Source organism: Mauremys mutica, chromosome 10 (genome assembly GCF_020497125.1).
Source record: "Mauremys mutica isolate MM-2020 ecotype Southern chromosome 10, ASM2049712v1, whole genome shotgun sequence".
In the NCBI taxonomy this organism is placed as follows: Eukaryota; Metazoa; Chordata; order Testudines; family Geoemydidae; genus Mauremys; species Mauremys mutica.
This window is the reverse complement of record NC_059081.1, coordinates 30866145-30882866: the sequence shown is the minus strand read 5'-3', so window position 1 is coordinate 30882866 and position 16722 is coordinate 30866145. Positions and strand designations below refer to the sequence as shown.

Sequence of the window (16722 nt, the reverse complement as noted above, 5' to 3'; positions counted from 1 at the left end):
GAGAATTGCAGCTAAACTGAATTTATTTATGATAGTACTTCATAGTATGTCATTGTATATTCTGTCATATAGCATCTAAAAGTAATTAGATTTTAATATTGGATCTTACAATATAGCATTCCAGTATTAAATCTTTGAGGAGTTGGGTGAGACCACGTGTTTTATGGTGCAAGATGTGAATTAGTGCAGTGCAATTTAGCAGGGTTCTACTGTATTGATAAAACAGAAAAAAGTGAGGAGAAGGATATAATAAATATGGGTCAACAGTGTAACACTGTTGCAAGAAAAGCGACCAACATTCTGGGATGTAGTCGTAGGAGTGTTGTAAGCAAGACACGAGAAGTAATTCTTCCACTCTACTCCATGTTGATAAGGCCTCAGCCAGAGTATTGTGTCCAGTTCTGAGCACCACATTTCAGGAGAGATGTGGAGAAACTGGAAAAAGTCAGAGGAGAGCAACAAAAATGATTTAAGGGCTAGAAAACATGACCTATGAGGAAAGACTGAAAAAAATTGGATTTGTTTAGTCTGGAGAAGAGAAGACTAAGTGGGGAATATACTAACAGTTTTCAAGTACATAAAACATTGTGACAAAGAGGAGGGTGAAAAATTGTTTTAATTAACCTCTGAAGATAGGACAAGAAACAATGGGTTTAAATTGCAGCAAGGGAGGTTTAGGATGGACATTAGGAAAACCTTCTTAACTGCTAGGGTAGTTAAGCACTGGAACAAATTGCTCAAGGAGGTTGTGGAATCTCTGTCACTGAAGGTTTTAAAGAACAGATAGGACAAACACCTGTCCGGAATGGTCTAGTTATTAAGTAGTTCTTGAGTACAGAGAACAGGACTAGATGATCTATTAAGGCCCCTTCCAGACCTATACTTCCTACACTTCTATGATTGGCTAGTGAGGGTTTAAACCAAGAAATACCCTATACCCAGCTTGCGCCTCTTTCCGCAGCTCCCATTGGCTGGGAACAGCCAACCGTGGCCACTGAGAGCTGTGAGCGGCCATACCTGCGGACACTCAGGTAAACAAAAAGTGTCTCATGGCCAGCCAGAGGCTTACCATGAACAAGCCGTGAACCAAGTTTGGGAACCCTTGGTCTAGCTCAAAACTGACTTATCAGCATATAGTCTTGAGTACTTGCTATAGACATCACAAAAGAATAAAGAGCATTTAAAACTAATCTGTTTCTTACTCCTATCTGCCATTCTTGTGCAAGTCTTTCAGATTTAGGTCTCTTCCTCTTCACTGATTTATCGCTTCTAATCTATTATTTTAAATTAGCAACACATATCTATCATCATGCATATTGACAGTGTGGCAACAATTTATATTCTCTCAAGCAGAAAACTAATATGTAAATCAAGAAAGATTTTAGGGGCAAATCATCTAAATTTGGGGAACTCTGAAAAACCTCAATTCTATACCTACCTGACCCAGTTCGATATAGTGCTGTCTGGGACCCTTGGTGTAGCTCAACTGCTCCATGATTTGGACTACGGTACACAGGACTGTAATAGGTTCTCCCTTCATATATTGGGGTGATGTGTAGGTCAGGAGATACAGCTGAACGTAATTCTTGCCCAAGCTGACTGTTCTGACTAGCATACGAACTCCTCAAGCCTAGAAGCAAGAAAAAGGTAAATACGTATGGTATGCAATTTGTGGCAATTTAACTCAATTTAAGTCAGCTGGAATTCAGAGGCTTTGTAGGAGTTCTACCTAAACTTTGTAGAGTTGTTAGAAGTAAAGCACTGCAGTGAAATCAGTATGAACTACTTTTAATAAGCAGCAGTCTGGGTATCTCCAAACATAATGGACATATTTCTGCTCCACCTTCATCAGAAAATCACCCCCCATTAAGCAAGTGAATTGTGATGATCCCTTTGCAATTTTACTGTTAGTCTTTTAATTAGCCAAAGTGATTATATGTGCTCCACAGTAAAAATTATTGCTTGCTTTTAAGTTTTGTGAAATTATTGTGAGATTTTTTAAAAAGTAACTAAAGAAATATGAAGTACTTTTCAGGAAGATGATGATGATGACAACATCATTTTACCAATAATTTCTATTTTTAACATTTTTAACCTGTATTTTTATGTAATTTAGACAAGCAGATAATTCAAATTGTTCCTGAAACTTTAACATTTATTCTGAAAATTTGAAATGTTATTTGTAATTTTGCCTATTCAGATCATGGAAACATTTCAAAACAAGAAAGAATAGAATTTTGTTTCATAGTCCTATTTGATTTTCACTTGTTGCTAAACAAATGGTTTAGTTGTAATATTCTAAGATTCTTAAATGTTTTGTATCAAAAACTTCAAAACAGTTCAAGATCATTACTTCTGGATTTGATGACTGCTCAGCAGAAAGTAACAGACTGTTAAACACCAATACCTAACGTTTCTCTCTCTTTGATGACAAATGAAGCAATTCCATTCCAAGACATCCCCTCAATCTATACTGCGCTGCCAAGCTGATTACAAGATTCTGCAAAAACTACTCACAAATGAAATATTAATTTCACCTCCTGCTGCTGCTGAAGTCAATAGATGGCAATATTCTCATTGGCTTCAATGAGAGCAGGATCATGCCACCTGCAAAATATTACACTTTACAGCCAAGCAGTAACAAATGTAGTTTGAGTCAAATGCTTAATGGCTATTTCATTACAAAAAAGGAGAAACATTTACAGGAAAACTGTATTTTCTAAATTTAAAGGTCCTAGCCACTGTTCTCCTTCTAATATTTGAAGAGCTAACTAGAAAAGTAACCAATTATAATAAAGTATTTTCTTGGTATTTATTTAAATCATTAAGAATTCGTAGAATATTTTGTTAACGAGGTCCTTTCAGGTGCTCTTAATTCACAGATTCCCAGGCCAGAAGGGACCATTGTGATCACCTAGTCTGGCCTCCTATATAACACAGACCACCGAGCTTCCCCAAAATAATTCCAAGAGCATATCTCTTAGAAAAACATCCAATCTTGGATTTAAAAATTGCCAGTGAGGGCAAATCCATCATGGCCCTTTGTAAATTGTTTCAATGGTTAACTATCCTCACTGCTAAAATTTTATGCCCATTTCCCGTCTGAATTTATCTTTCTTCAAATTTCAGCCATTGGATTGTGGTATAACTTTCTTTCTGCTAGACTGAAGAGCCCATTGTCAAATACTTGTTCCCCATGCAGGTACAGACTGATCAACTCACCCTCCCTTAACATTATCTCTTTTCATTCATCTGATTATCCACCCTGAACCCCAATCTTTCTCAAAGTCACAGGATGGGTGATTCTATCCCGGGAAGCAGTAAGTATGGCCTAAGTTCTTTGTTTCTAGATGTACATGTTCACATTTATTTGTATTAAAAATGTATATTGTTTGCCTCTCTCAGTATATTTAAATATGTATTATAAGGAATAATTACTGTTAATAAAATAGATGGTAGTGATATATTAATAGCCTGCTACAATAAATGCAGACACTTAGAAAGAGAAGCTAATCATTAGCGCAAAGAAGACAAGTGCATTTCAAAGGAAAGTATTTTTTCAGAATACAAACATCTTCTAATGTCCTTAGCTATAATATAACAAAGCTTACACCACAAATAAAATGGAATTAAATAAAATAGAAGATCCATCCAGCTAATTAATGATGTTATTTTTGAAAATGACAAATCCCATGGCAGTTCATATTGCCATAATTGTAAAAATGCATTCTGACAGATTTGTTCAATCCTTCAGCTAATTAGAAAAGGTCAGTTAATATGGGTATGTTTAAAAGTCTACTGTAACTTTATTGGGAAGATAATTTATTTACTTTATTTTTAACAATAAATTCAGTCATTTGGTAGTTTGACTAGCTGATAAGATATATATGGCCAGATCTGCACATTTTCTAAGAACAAGATTTTGCCCTGGTACCACTACACAAGCTTCCCCCTTTCCTCCTGTAAACCCTGTGTGGCAGTTTACTGTCCTCCACACCAGAAATTCTGTTAAAGCTCAGCAATGCTGTATCTATAATTCTATCTAACCTAACACCCAACCCCCCTCTCTGTCTCCTAAGCCCTATTTTCTTTCTGGACTGCTAACCTTCCTTCCTTTTCCTCTGATAAAAGTGTATTCAAATATACCCTGGTATCTCCATCTTTTAAACATAAAAATCCTAACCTTGACTGCCTGTCCTTCCAACAACTATCTTGTCTTCACTTATTCTCCTTTAGCTTCAAACGCATTGAGTAGACTGTTTACAACTTATGTATTACCTCTCACCTCAGGCTCAGTATTTTACTCATTCCAATTTGGCTTCAGCCCACTCCAATCTCTTGAAAGTGCTCTCAAAATTTGAAACGACCACTTTATGGCTAATTCTTGAGACTTACATTCCATGCATAAACTTTCTGCTGCCATTGATACCAGACACACACTCCTCGGTTAGCTTTCATGACTTGTCCTCCCTTCCTTGGTTCTCTTCCTCTCATTCTGGCCACTCTTTCAGCATCTTTCAATGACATTATCTTGTTTCCATTCTCTCTCTCTCTCTCTCTGTTGGAGCTCTCTCAAGTTTCCTTCCATTCTTGGCTCTCTCCTCTTCTCTTTTCATCCCTAGTCTATGGGTGACTTCATTAGTTCCATGGGCTTAACTATATTCTTTAAAAGGATTACCCTCAAATATACTTTTTCTTTGCATACCTATCTCCTCTGGTTCAACATGCATCAGTTTTTCAGACTAACTTTGCACCCTCAACTCTTCTTTCCCTGATTTGTTACTTTTGGATTCTCTCCCCAACCTCAGAGTTGCACTAATGCTAGATTCCCCCTCTCCCCCTGAAACAGGATTATAAACACAATTGATCCAAAATCTCTCCCTAAATACAAATGATTATACAAACACAAAACTACAGAATTAATTAGAGTCATACAATAATAGTTAGTAAACAAGAAAGTGAAAATATAGGTACTGCAACTAGTTATACAGAAATATGATCAGCTTTGTTCACAAAATCAGTGGGGTCCAGGAGGAACAGTGAAAGGTTCCAGTTCACACTTCAAACATTTTTTTCCAAATCCATTTTATAAAATGGAATTGCAATCCTATACATAGGTCATAATTCTAGGCATTGTGTTTTAATAACTATTAATTATAGTTACACAAAATGTTAATATTTGGACTCAGATGAGTAGATAAAATGAGGGACATTATTACACAACTCCAAATCATGATTCTTAGAGAAAGAAGTGATATTATACCTTAACTTGATGGTGGGGACAGAAAGTTTAAGTGACTCATCCAAAGTAAATCAGGAAGCTAGTCTCAGAACTAGGATTAAAATTCAGGTCTCCCAACTTCTAACCCTACAGTTAGGTCCAGTAGATCACTATGTCACCTCCCAGGCAAGTCACTTAACCATTCCGCATTTCAGTTTCCTCAGGACAACTGCAGGTACCACACTGACCCTTTTCTGAGACCACAAACCCAGAGGAAAGAGAGGAGCTGATCAGCCATTCTACTATCTCCTCTCTCATCTTTTACAGCAGTGTGCATTTTTTTTTAAATTGTGCTAGAGGCTGCTGCAGTACTAACCTTTTTCTCCCCTGTCCAAATTTCCTCCCCTAGAGTGTGTCCAGTAGGTGGATATAGTATCAGTGGTCAGAAAACTGATCACATATAAATTTGAGTCTAAGGTTTCAGGCGTTTTTGCTTTATTCCCCCTGAAAAAACACGAGAACTAATTTATATTGGGAAAAGTGTATTTCCTCATCTTTTCATAACCGCTGAAGGGAGTTTATTCAAACTTTTAAAAATAATTTAACTTTGGACAGAGACAAAGCATAGAATTCAGTTTCAAATACAAATGCTTTGGAAATCCTTTAGTGGAGGTTATAAGAGAAACTGTTCTGCATCCTAGACTAGAGCTGTTGCTACTTGCTGTTCTCAAACGAAAAAAAAAATTAAAACTTTAACAAATCTGTTCCTAATGTTCTGATTTGTCAATTACTCAAATTAGTCCTTTTTCCTAAGGGCTGTGCATGCCCATGGATCAATGTGTTTAAGGTGGTAAAACTGCTCACAGTACAAAACTAAAACATTAATATTTGCACAGTACTTTGAAAAATGTAAAGTACAAGATAAATGCTAAGTATTATTACTATAAAGGAGCAAAGAATCCTGTGGCACCTTATAGACTAACAGACGTTTTGCAGCATGAGCTTTCGTGGGTGAATGCCCACTTCGACGAAGTGGGCATTCACCCACGAAAGCTCATGCTGCAAAACGTCTGTTAGTCTATAAGGTGCCACAGGATTCTTTGCTGCTTTTACAGAACCAGACTAACACGGCTACCCCTCTGATACTTACTATAAAGGATTACTATCACACTATAGGTTATCCAAATCCACTAAATTGTATTAATTTTGACTGCAAAATCTTCCAGGTCTACATGCTAAATACTGATTTTTGCCTCATCAGTTGGCAGTTTATTATTAATCCTATGAAAAGGAAGGGGAAGCAGGTAGCCAATTCCTGCGGTGGCAGGCGGAACAGATTGGGGAGTGCCTGGACTATCACAGTGATAAAGAAAAATTAAACAAGCACTTTAATCTGCATTCATAATGAAATAACATGGTTTTCACTGCATGATCACACATATGGCTCTTTTAGATGAACATTAAGAGACAAGAAAGGGCAATACACAAGTACAACTTCAACGTCTAAAGTAACTAACCTAACAAGCATTTACCTTCTACTCCTGGGGGAATTCTGCACCATTGTGCATGCCCAGAATTCATGTCCTCTGCAGATTTCTTTGCTTCTCTGCAGAAAAATTATTTTCTGACAGGGAAGCAAAAGGAAGCTGCAAGAGCAGTCACGCACCACCCCCTTGCTGCGCAGGTTCGTCATTTCAGGCACCTGGAGCAGCCAGCAGAGGGGTAAATCACCCCATCGCTCCTCAGCTGCAAGGGAGGGATCACTGTATGGGGAGCTGCTCCCCCATCTACCCAACCTCCATGCATCTGGATCTCCCATACCCAGACCCCCCCGCCAAGCCTGACCCTCACCCAGAACCCCCCTAGCCCTCCATACCCCAAACCCATCCCATTGAACCTCAACCCCTGCATTTGGAGTCCCCCTGCACCCAGACCCCCTGCCTCTGGACCCCCACCCCTGCATCCTGACCACGCCCCACTGAGCTCCCTGCACTCAATCCCCCACCCTGACAAGCCTGTGCCCCCATATCTAGGCCCCCACATCCAGCCCCCCCAACTAGCTGCATCCAGACCTCCATCCCATCAAGCCCCACTCCCCCAGCTCCCGGCCCCCCCTGCTGAGTCCCCCAAACCCAGACCCCTCCGCTGAGCCCCAACCACTTTTACTTGGAAGCCCCTGAAGAGTCCCATTTCCCCTGCACATGGAACCCCTCCAACGAGCCTCTGTGCATCCAGATCCTCCCACATCTAGACTCCACACTGAGCTGCCTGCATCAGGACTGTCCCACACAGAATCCTCTCACCTCACACCTGGATCCCCCACAGAGAGTCCCTCCACACTTGGATCCTGCCTGCCCCACACCTGGGTATTTCTGGGGCAGGCCCAGGCCTTGTGCTATGTCAGGATTGGTTGCAGCCTCACCACTGAGTTCATGTCCCGGGGGGAGAGGTGATGGGGGAAGGCTGCAGGGTAATCTTGCATCTTCGTAAAGCCAGTGGTCTGTTCCCCATTGCCATGCTGGAGCCTCTGCATTTATTTATTGACAAATAAAACTTGCAGAATTTTAAAATATTATGTGCAGAATTTTTAATTTTTTGGCACAGAATGCCCTCAGGAGTAACCTTCTTAAATAAACAGGTTCTACTTTTCAAGGCTGTATATGAACTATGTCTACACAAATAGCTGCTCCATTTGCCTACACCGTCACCGTAATGCTAATACTTAATTTGTTGTGAAGTGTTTTGAGATCCGTGAGCTAATTTAAATGACTTTAAAACAAAATTAGGTTTAATGCAAGTTTACCTGCACCACTTGTAACTTTGTTTATAAGCTCTATATGTATTTAGATACAACTTGACTTCTAATACAGTCCATATTTTTTGGAAGAATCTTGCAACTTCATCCAAGTTTTGAAAATAAAAGTTCAGAAAGCATGGTATGTTGTACATCCCTATCATAATCTGTTGAATTGAGAGAAAATATGGCATTTGCGACAAACTTCCATGGTCACAAATATGAATGCAATACACCATTGATACATCAGCAATTATAACTTGTCTGAAGAACCCAGAATAATTGTTTTTTTACACCACAGTGTTTAATTTGTATATTTATAATTGCATTACTGATTTTCTACACATGAAAGTGTGCACAAAGTTTTAAGTAGCGTCTTTACCTTTTTACTAACCTGTAAGGCTATCTGGACGTGGTGGTACCATTCTCTCGTAGATATCATATTGCTGTCCATACTGGTCAATGTCATGAATTGTTCTTTGTAATGTTGTTCCCAAATGCTGTGGAACTGCAGTCATGCCAGAACGTTTTGGGGAAGAAGATCCCATCTGGGCTTGGGAAGGAGAAGCTACTCTTGTCTGTGCATCAGTTAGGGCAAGAGGTGAGCCCACTCTGACAGATGCTTGGTATTGAGATGTTCCTGCACTGGGGTTAGCTGCCTGCCTAGATGTGACTGAACCGATCCGCCGTACAGCTGCTGGTGAAGCAGGTTTCTGTGTTGTATAGGGAGATGTTGCTCGCTGTACAGGTAATGTAGTGGATGAATATGCACTAGAAGTAAGGGGTCGTGAATCAGTAACTGATGGAGAACCATAACCACTTCCTACAGAAGTTCTCAGTGACCCTCTAGAAGGAGAAACACCTGTGCTGATAACATAAGAAGGAGACTGTGCTCTGGATGGAACGGAACTAACACGTCTCATTGCTCGGTTGGCAGCAATATTTACGGAGGGCTATTTAAAAAGAAAAACAAAATGAGTTTTATTAATTTCAAATATTTTGGCTCTGTGATTATTTTAATTTTTTATTGAAACAGAAAAGCCATCGGAAAAAGCACATCATTCAATACAGTATAAAACTGACCACACAAGTAAGGATTAAAATTTACAGTAAATTTTCAGATTCTCTACTTCTTACATTTCTTTATATTATGTCTTTCTCCCTGGGAAAATACATTAGTTGAATTCTTCACTTATTCTCCACCTCTTCTCCATCTAGAATGTTCCATAATATCAAATCAAAGTCTGAAGACTAATATCCCTCCATTCTGTACTTCTGAGTGCTTCTGCTTCTTTTTTTGTTAACATACTAACACCTTTTCACCCCCAGGTCTAATAACTAATTAGTGTTGAATCCTTTCTGTAGTTATATACATAGTTCTATTATAAAAGAGATAAAATGGAAAGAAAGTAGACTGGTACTGTGATTCAAGAAAGAGCTGAAAAAACAAAGGGTAGCAAAAGGAGATAATACAAACATTGCCTGTCTTTAACATAAGACTTACACACAGGCATAAATCAATTATTAAGATTTTTGTCTTCTCTAAAGTTAAATTGCTTCAACTGTGGCTTTATTGAGATAGGATACAAATAATGTACTCTTTTGCCTGCTGTACGTAGAAGAGTTTATCGGGTTTCAGTTACAATGAATTACCAACACTGGATGCATAATAATTTTAGTAAATAAATACTCTCCTGGCGGTCTACCACTTAGACTACTATTTACCCAGAAAAATGTTACTATTTCATTAATTTGAAATATTTCAAAGGAACTTTATTACTTCTTGCCTATAATAAAAAATCTAGAACTAGCCATATATTTGTGTTCAAAATATATTTCAGAGCAACAACTAAGCTGAAAAAAGCATTTGCTATGTTGCGTACCTGAACTAAAGTTTGTCCTTCAGCCCGTGAGTTTCTCACCAAATGATTACTTGTGGTTCCAGTAAGTGAATGCTGCTGTCTATTTTCTGCCTTGCCCAAGTTCTGGCTGTTATGGAAACTGCTTACTTCCTGATAACCACTGTCAGAATAAGAATTCATTTGTGTTGAACTTCTTGAGTTACCTACTGACCCTGCAGATATGAAACCCGTATGAGAAAAAAAGCTATTACACAATTCTGACACAATCAATAAAGAAATAAACTTCCAGTATTTAAAATGAGTACAACAGACCCTCACTTTCATGGAGAGACGTCTGTTCTGGTGAGTAGAGGTTCCCCTGTTCTGGCTCTGTTCTAACCTGGTAAGTATTGATATGGACACTGTCGGACACTCTGGGTTTGCTTACGTCTGTAGTTGGCACATCTGAAAGCAGAGTTCAATTAGTTAAAGCTAATGTTGCTTATATAACTGACAGTACTTTACTAGTACTTTGTTATTGTCTTATACACCACCTGTTACAAAGAACTTAGATGCTATATAATAGGAGAGGCACAGTTCCATTGGTATGTCAGTATCAACTAATCATACACAATTTATCTGAACCTTACACATGAGAAGCTCTTCAAGCTAGTTTCTTACATTTCTGAAGGTGGTATAAAATTTTGAGTTTTGTTATACTTCCTCTGCCTATTTTGATGCAAAATGCAGATTCATATCTCACAACTATGCAGCGTATTAGTTAAGATGTGATTCTACTCTGAAGTGACTGAGAAAATGGGACCTTCTAACTTAATCAATATCTACACTAGCACTTTTGTTGGTAAAACTTTTGTTAGTTGGGGTGTGAAAAAATACCCCGCCTGACCAGCATACGTTTCATCGACAGAAGCTCTGGCGTGGACAGCGCTACGTTGCTGGGAGATGCTCTCCCGATGACATAGCTACTGCTGTATGTTGAGGGTGATTTAATCATGCTGACAGCAGAGCTCTCTCCTGTTGGCAAAGAGCAGCTACATGGGACACCTTACAGCAGACCAGCTGCAGGCGTACAGCTGTAAGGTCTCTGGTGTAGACATTACCTTATTCTCTGTGTGTGTCAATCTGCAGATTGTAGTGCAAAATAAGTTTTTATTTGCTAACTCCTTTATCACTACAGGACCAACACAATTAAAAGGCTGTCTGAATTGTATTCCTACTTTTGCATCACCAACATAAATGTTTACAAAGTCATTTACGCACATAAAAATCAGTTGAGTAAGATGAGCCTACTCAAGTGCCTCTAAGAACCTAATCTGGCTTGAATAACCTTTATTATTATGAATGATAATGTCTAAAGGAAAGAATCCAGCTTTACTTTCAGATCCCAATTTGGGAATGCAGAACAGAGTTCAAAAAACTATGTTTACATGTAAACTTTCACATTTGATAAGAATCATTGACACACAGCAAACATGGAAACCTCTGACTATATTTTTAGTTACATTTCAGATCAGAACCATACTGCCTACCATAAATCAATGAAAAATCTGAAACAATCCTTGAACAATGTTCCTTATTATGTTTATTTTCCTCTGAGTGCACAAGTGGTTTTGTCATTGAATGGTGCTTCACAAAAGATGTGTTACTAGTGTTGATTACAGTATTTTAACAAGAAAATCGAGCAGTAAAACTTATAGTTTGGGAAATCTATCTCATGCAAGAATTACATTGACTTTAATACATAAAGAAAAGGTGTGTGTAATTTCATCCTTACACTATTCCTTCAAATAATTCCATCATTACATCAATTTGTTTTTTTAAATTCTGTTTGCATTACAAGCTTATACTTCCAGTTTTGAGTAGCATAAGAACTTTTGTTCTGTAGATCTATCATTTTTGCCCCCATTTTTCACTAGTGTGATCAGTTATCATTATAACAATATTCTCTCCTGCCAAAAAAGTACAGAATGACCCTCCTCTAAACTTGCTATTAACATGGCTCGATTAAGTGACAATCAAAGTAGAGAGGGTGCTCACATCTACAAGGGAGTATCCATTCTGACATAAATAAACGTCTATAGTTACACCTAAACCCAAATGTATTCTGTTTTATCGTGCAGATATTAGATGCTGAGACAATCACTAGTTCCTCTTCTGGGATCAGTTTTACTGTTTTGTATTTTCAAGAGAAAATAATCTCTGCATATATATTTTGAATAACAAGTTTCAAGTAGTATCCTTCAGAAGTGATTTTGCTTCCAGTAAATGAATTTTACAAGATGCCAGCAACCCCATTAGATTAATTTCATTTAAGATGGTTGCTGAATGGCTTCAAGATGTCAATGAATATTTTACATTCAATAAACATGATTTCTCCCAAAATATTGAATGCTTTGCTTTCATTATCTAAGTTTTTCAAGACCAGAGACAAATGTAGATGAGGTTTAAATGTGTAATGGGGTGTCAAATAAGAGGGACATTTTTTACCTATGAATATGGTTTCTGAAATGTTGGGCATCCAGACATTCATGAGGCTGGCAACCAAGATGCAGACACTTCTGTGACAGAGTGGGATATGTCTAGGTCAAACTACTGTGATCTCCATGTTGTAGTGCTAAACCCATGTTGAACCATGCACAAGGCAAGGTTATTATGATGTATTCCAGAAAGCCACCCTGCCCAAGAAAGGTGCTTGACATCTCCTTGAAGGATGATCTCAGAAGTCATCATCAAGACAATAATTGAGGACATTGACTCTGATTGTTTCATGGTTATGGGCTGGTAATTGAAGGACAATCTACTCCCTACACACAAGCCTGACTGGGAGAAGGGGCTGGAGTTTCCTCGACCTGGAGACTATATTTAAGGAAAAGTGCTTCTCTGGGCAGAAGGGTGGAGGACAAATCCATTGCTACATGCAAGATGACTGGGCTGGAGAGACAGAAGGCAGGCAGGAGGAACTATGCCTAGCCAGTAAAGCTAACAAGAATGCAGATTCAAAGAAGGGGGAGATCAGTCTTAGGAGCCCGGGTCAGGCAGTGGGTGGAGCTCAGGACTTTTCATTATTTTGCAAAGATCTGTAACTCTAGTGCAGTGGTCTCCAAAGTGGAGTGTGCAATCCATTGGGGGGCACAGCAGGAGGAGCACTGCCAGAGCAAAAGGGCAGTGTGGCAGGAGGAGGGAGGGGGGAAAAGGCGGCTGGAGCGCCGCCCTAAGATTGGCCGGAATGCTGCCCCTTACAGTGTGCCGCCGCAGGCATGTGCTTCCTACGCTGGTGCCTGGAGCTGGCCCTGCGAGGTATCCTGAGGGAAGAGTGGGAGTTCCACAATGCGGAGGGGTTGACAGTGGTGCCCTCACTCGTTCATTCGCTTTCAGCGTATTGCGATGGACTGCAGTTTACAAGTGCCCGGTTAAGTGGATTTACGGATTATATTATCTAGTTTTAACGAAACTAACCCTCATAAAAAGATTCCTACAAAGAAACCGTGGATTGAAGATAATACTAATAATGGGAACACAAGCAAACAACAAGAAAATGGCAGAGCTGACAGTTCTACTCCTAGTTCGAGCTGTTTGTTAGCCATGTTATGAAGTAAAACAATGATGATCTAATCAGATCTGACAAGGCCAAAAAAATTGATATTATCAAGAAGACTATTGGAAATATGGATTTACACCCACTATCGTTAATGATGAACCTCGCCCTAAGTGTATATTGTGCCTTGAGATATTAGCTAATGATAGTATGAAGCCATCACGATTACCAAGACATTTAAAAACTAAGCATCCAGAATGTGAAGACAAACCTCTACAATTTTTCATGTGATACTCAATCCAGTACTTTACAAAATTCCACTAAACTTAATGATAAATGTTTAGAAGCCTCTTTTGAGATTTCTTACTTAATAGCGAAAGACAAAAAGCCACATACCATTGGGGAAACACTTGTTCTTCCTGCTGCGGTAAAAAATGGATGAAATAATACACGGAAAACAATATAACAACAAACTAAAATGCATTCCTTTGTCAGCAAATACTGTTGGAAGACGCATAAAAAACATTGCTGAAGATCTAAAGAAACAAGTATTAGAACAAATTACGCAGTGTGGGAGGTTTGCTATACAGCTGGATGCCCACCGAACTTTAGGAATCTTTGAGAAGGCAATGGTATTTGCTAGATTCTGTTTCAATAATGAAATACACGAAGAACTACTTTTTTGTGAGCCACTAAAGGAAAGATGTACCGGAGAAGATATATTCTCAACAGTAAATGACTTCTTTAATAAAAACAATGTTTTATGGAAAAACTGTGTAAGTGTAACCACTGAAGGAGTGGCTGCTTTGACTGGAATAAAGAAAGGATTCCAGGGTAAGGTTACAGAGAAAGCATCATATGTGAAATTCATTCACTGTACCATTCATAGGCAAGCTATTGCAGCAAAGAAGTTGGAGCCAGAAGTGCACAAAGTGCTACAGGATGTCATCGATGTGGTTAATTTTATAAAAACAAGACCTTTAAATAGCAGAATCTTTACAATACTTTGTAATGAGATGGGGATTGACCAAGAAAATCTTTTGTACCACACAGAGTTTCGCTGGTTATCTCATGGCAAAGTGCTTAAAAGAGTTGTCTCACTTAAAGATGAGTTTTACACATTTTTCTTTTACAAAAAAGACAAGTGTTCCAAATTTGCTGACCTTTTCTGTGGTGACAAGTGGCTGTCAGTAGTATGCTACCTAGCAGATATTTTCAAAAAAATAAACACACAATCTGTCCCTTCAAGGTAAAGGTGATGTTTTAACAATGAGTGAGAAAGTAACTGCTTTTTGAAAGAAACTCATGCTATGGAGAGAGAAATTTGAAAACGGATGTTTGGAAATGTCTCCATCATTATGTGATTTTGTTGCCAAAAATGATGCGTCACCTATATCTGCACACTTAAAAAACTTGGAAACAGAATTTTCTAACCTGTTTAAAAATCTTCCAAACGAACCGTTTCAGTGGGTTTTGAACCCATTTGTTAAAAATATAAAAATGCAACGCCTTCCGATTAGTTTGCCAGAACAACTGATTGACATCAGGGAAGATGGAAATTTACTAGCTGAATTTCAAGAAAAACCTTTGCATAATTGGGGGATGGGATTTAGTAAGCACAGCCAACGATGCATTTCTTTCATTTGGATCTACGTATCTTTGAGAGGCATCTTTTTCAGCTATGACAGCCATTAAAACCAAGGTGCGAAATAAACTGAACTTAGAACCAGACCTTTGAATCGTCGTATCACAAAGTGTTAAACCAAAATTTTCAAAAATGAGGCATATTTAATCACATTGCTCTCACTAAAAATATTATTAATAATATTTTAATAATTAAGATTAAGATAAAATTTCCCATATTGGCACGTTATTCTCTAATTGAGAGAATTGGGGTTTTTAAACATTTTCCTCTGATGTATCTACTACAGACACTGTCAGAGACCAGATATCTGACTAAATGGACAAAGGATCAGCTGTGACATGACAATTCCTATGATTTAGGAAAGGTATTTTAAAATAAATGTTCTCATTGCTTAAAAATTCTTCAGTTCTAATAAAAGGAACCATAAAGGGTCTTCTCTCTCAACAAGTATCAAAGGAAATTATGTTTCATATGATTACGTGATAATGGATTCCAGAATGTGATCTTGTGGAATCAAAACTGGTTTGTCTTTCAAGAATTTTTCAGATAAATTGAAAATAAAGGTGATGAAAGTCACTATGATAATGTTGACACGTTGAAGAAATGTGGATTAACATACAGTAGGTTTCTATTCAATGTGACAGAACAAAAGGTGGGGCAGTGTGATTTTCACTCTTTTCAAAAGAAATGCATGTAGTTGTTTACATCTTCAAAGAGTTCCAATTTGAATCTTGAAAATAAAAGTCTAATATCTATCTATTTTTAAACCTACCCTTTCAATTCACCATGAAATCTTTAAGAGATAAGGATATTTCAAACATTTACTGTAATGGCATACATTACAAAATAACAGGCTGGTCATAAAATGTTAAAGGGTTTGATAGTGAAATAAGACTTTTCTCAGCAATGTAGACTGCTCAACTATTTTGAAGATGGTTCATTTGTTTAAATGCAGCATGACTTAGGCTCTTTCCGAGAACTACATTAAATACATAGCATCAAAGGGGTGCTAATTTATTAGAGGTATCAGCCTGAAAAAGGAACATTAAACCATCAACGTTAGCTCTCTAGTAAGAAATTTAAAATAAAACAAAAGAAAAACTCTTGGCATTTTTCAAACACTGTGGGTTATCCCTAGTATCCTATACAAGATCCTCCCAAAGAAAATAATCTAAAAATCAAAGACCCTGACTTTGGCTAAGTGCATAATGCCAGCTATATTGCCAGTGCCATTACATTTTAAAATTAATTTGTTTGGTTCAGTACTTCAGTAATCTTGTTTCTCTTACTTCTGGTATCCCAAGCCATAACTGAAGACTCTCTCTGAAAAGGCAATCTTAGGATCCTATGAATATTCTGAAAATATATATAGATTTGGACCTATGCCTTGTAAGGCTACAGGTTATTTGGAAATACAGTAGGTGATGATATCTGATCTTTGTTTTTTTTAAAGTTAGCCTGGTAAAATCTTTAAGGTATTTTGACATGCTATTTTATCACTTTATTTTGTCTCATACTTTAATTTGTTTAAAATGTATAAACGTCAGCTAAGAACACAAAACAGAAAGCCATTATTCAAAGAATAATCTCCAACTGGATACTGGTTACTACAGAAGCTGCATACTTATGAGACAAGGATCCCTCCTGCCTATTTTACTGCACTAG

At 37.9% G+C, this 16722-nt stretch overlaps 1 protein-coding gene across 5 annotated transcripts in view; it reads right to left on the bottom strand.

Annotated features, from left to right (window-relative positions):
• The window catches only part of PKP4 (plakophilin 4), a 220618-nt gene that overhangs the window by 72367 nt on the left and 131529 nt on the right, over window positions 1–16722 (bottom strand). For 4 of the 5 annotated variants that reach the window (XM_045032188.1, XM_045032191.1, XM_045032190.1 and 1 more), the window contains exons 5-8: window positions 10190–10321; window positions 9899–10089; window positions 8410–8968; window positions 1439–1630 (exon numbers count right to left, since the gene is read on the bottom strand). In XM_045032188.1, coding sequence (XP_044888123.1) covers window positions 1439–1630; window positions 8410–8968; window positions 9899–10089; window positions 10190–10321 — 1074 coding nt within the window. The remainder of the gene's footprint in view (window positions 1–1438; window positions 1631–8409; window positions 8969–9898; window positions 10090–10189; window positions 10322–16722) is intronic. The other variant, XM_045032189.1, reaches the window with a different exon arrangement.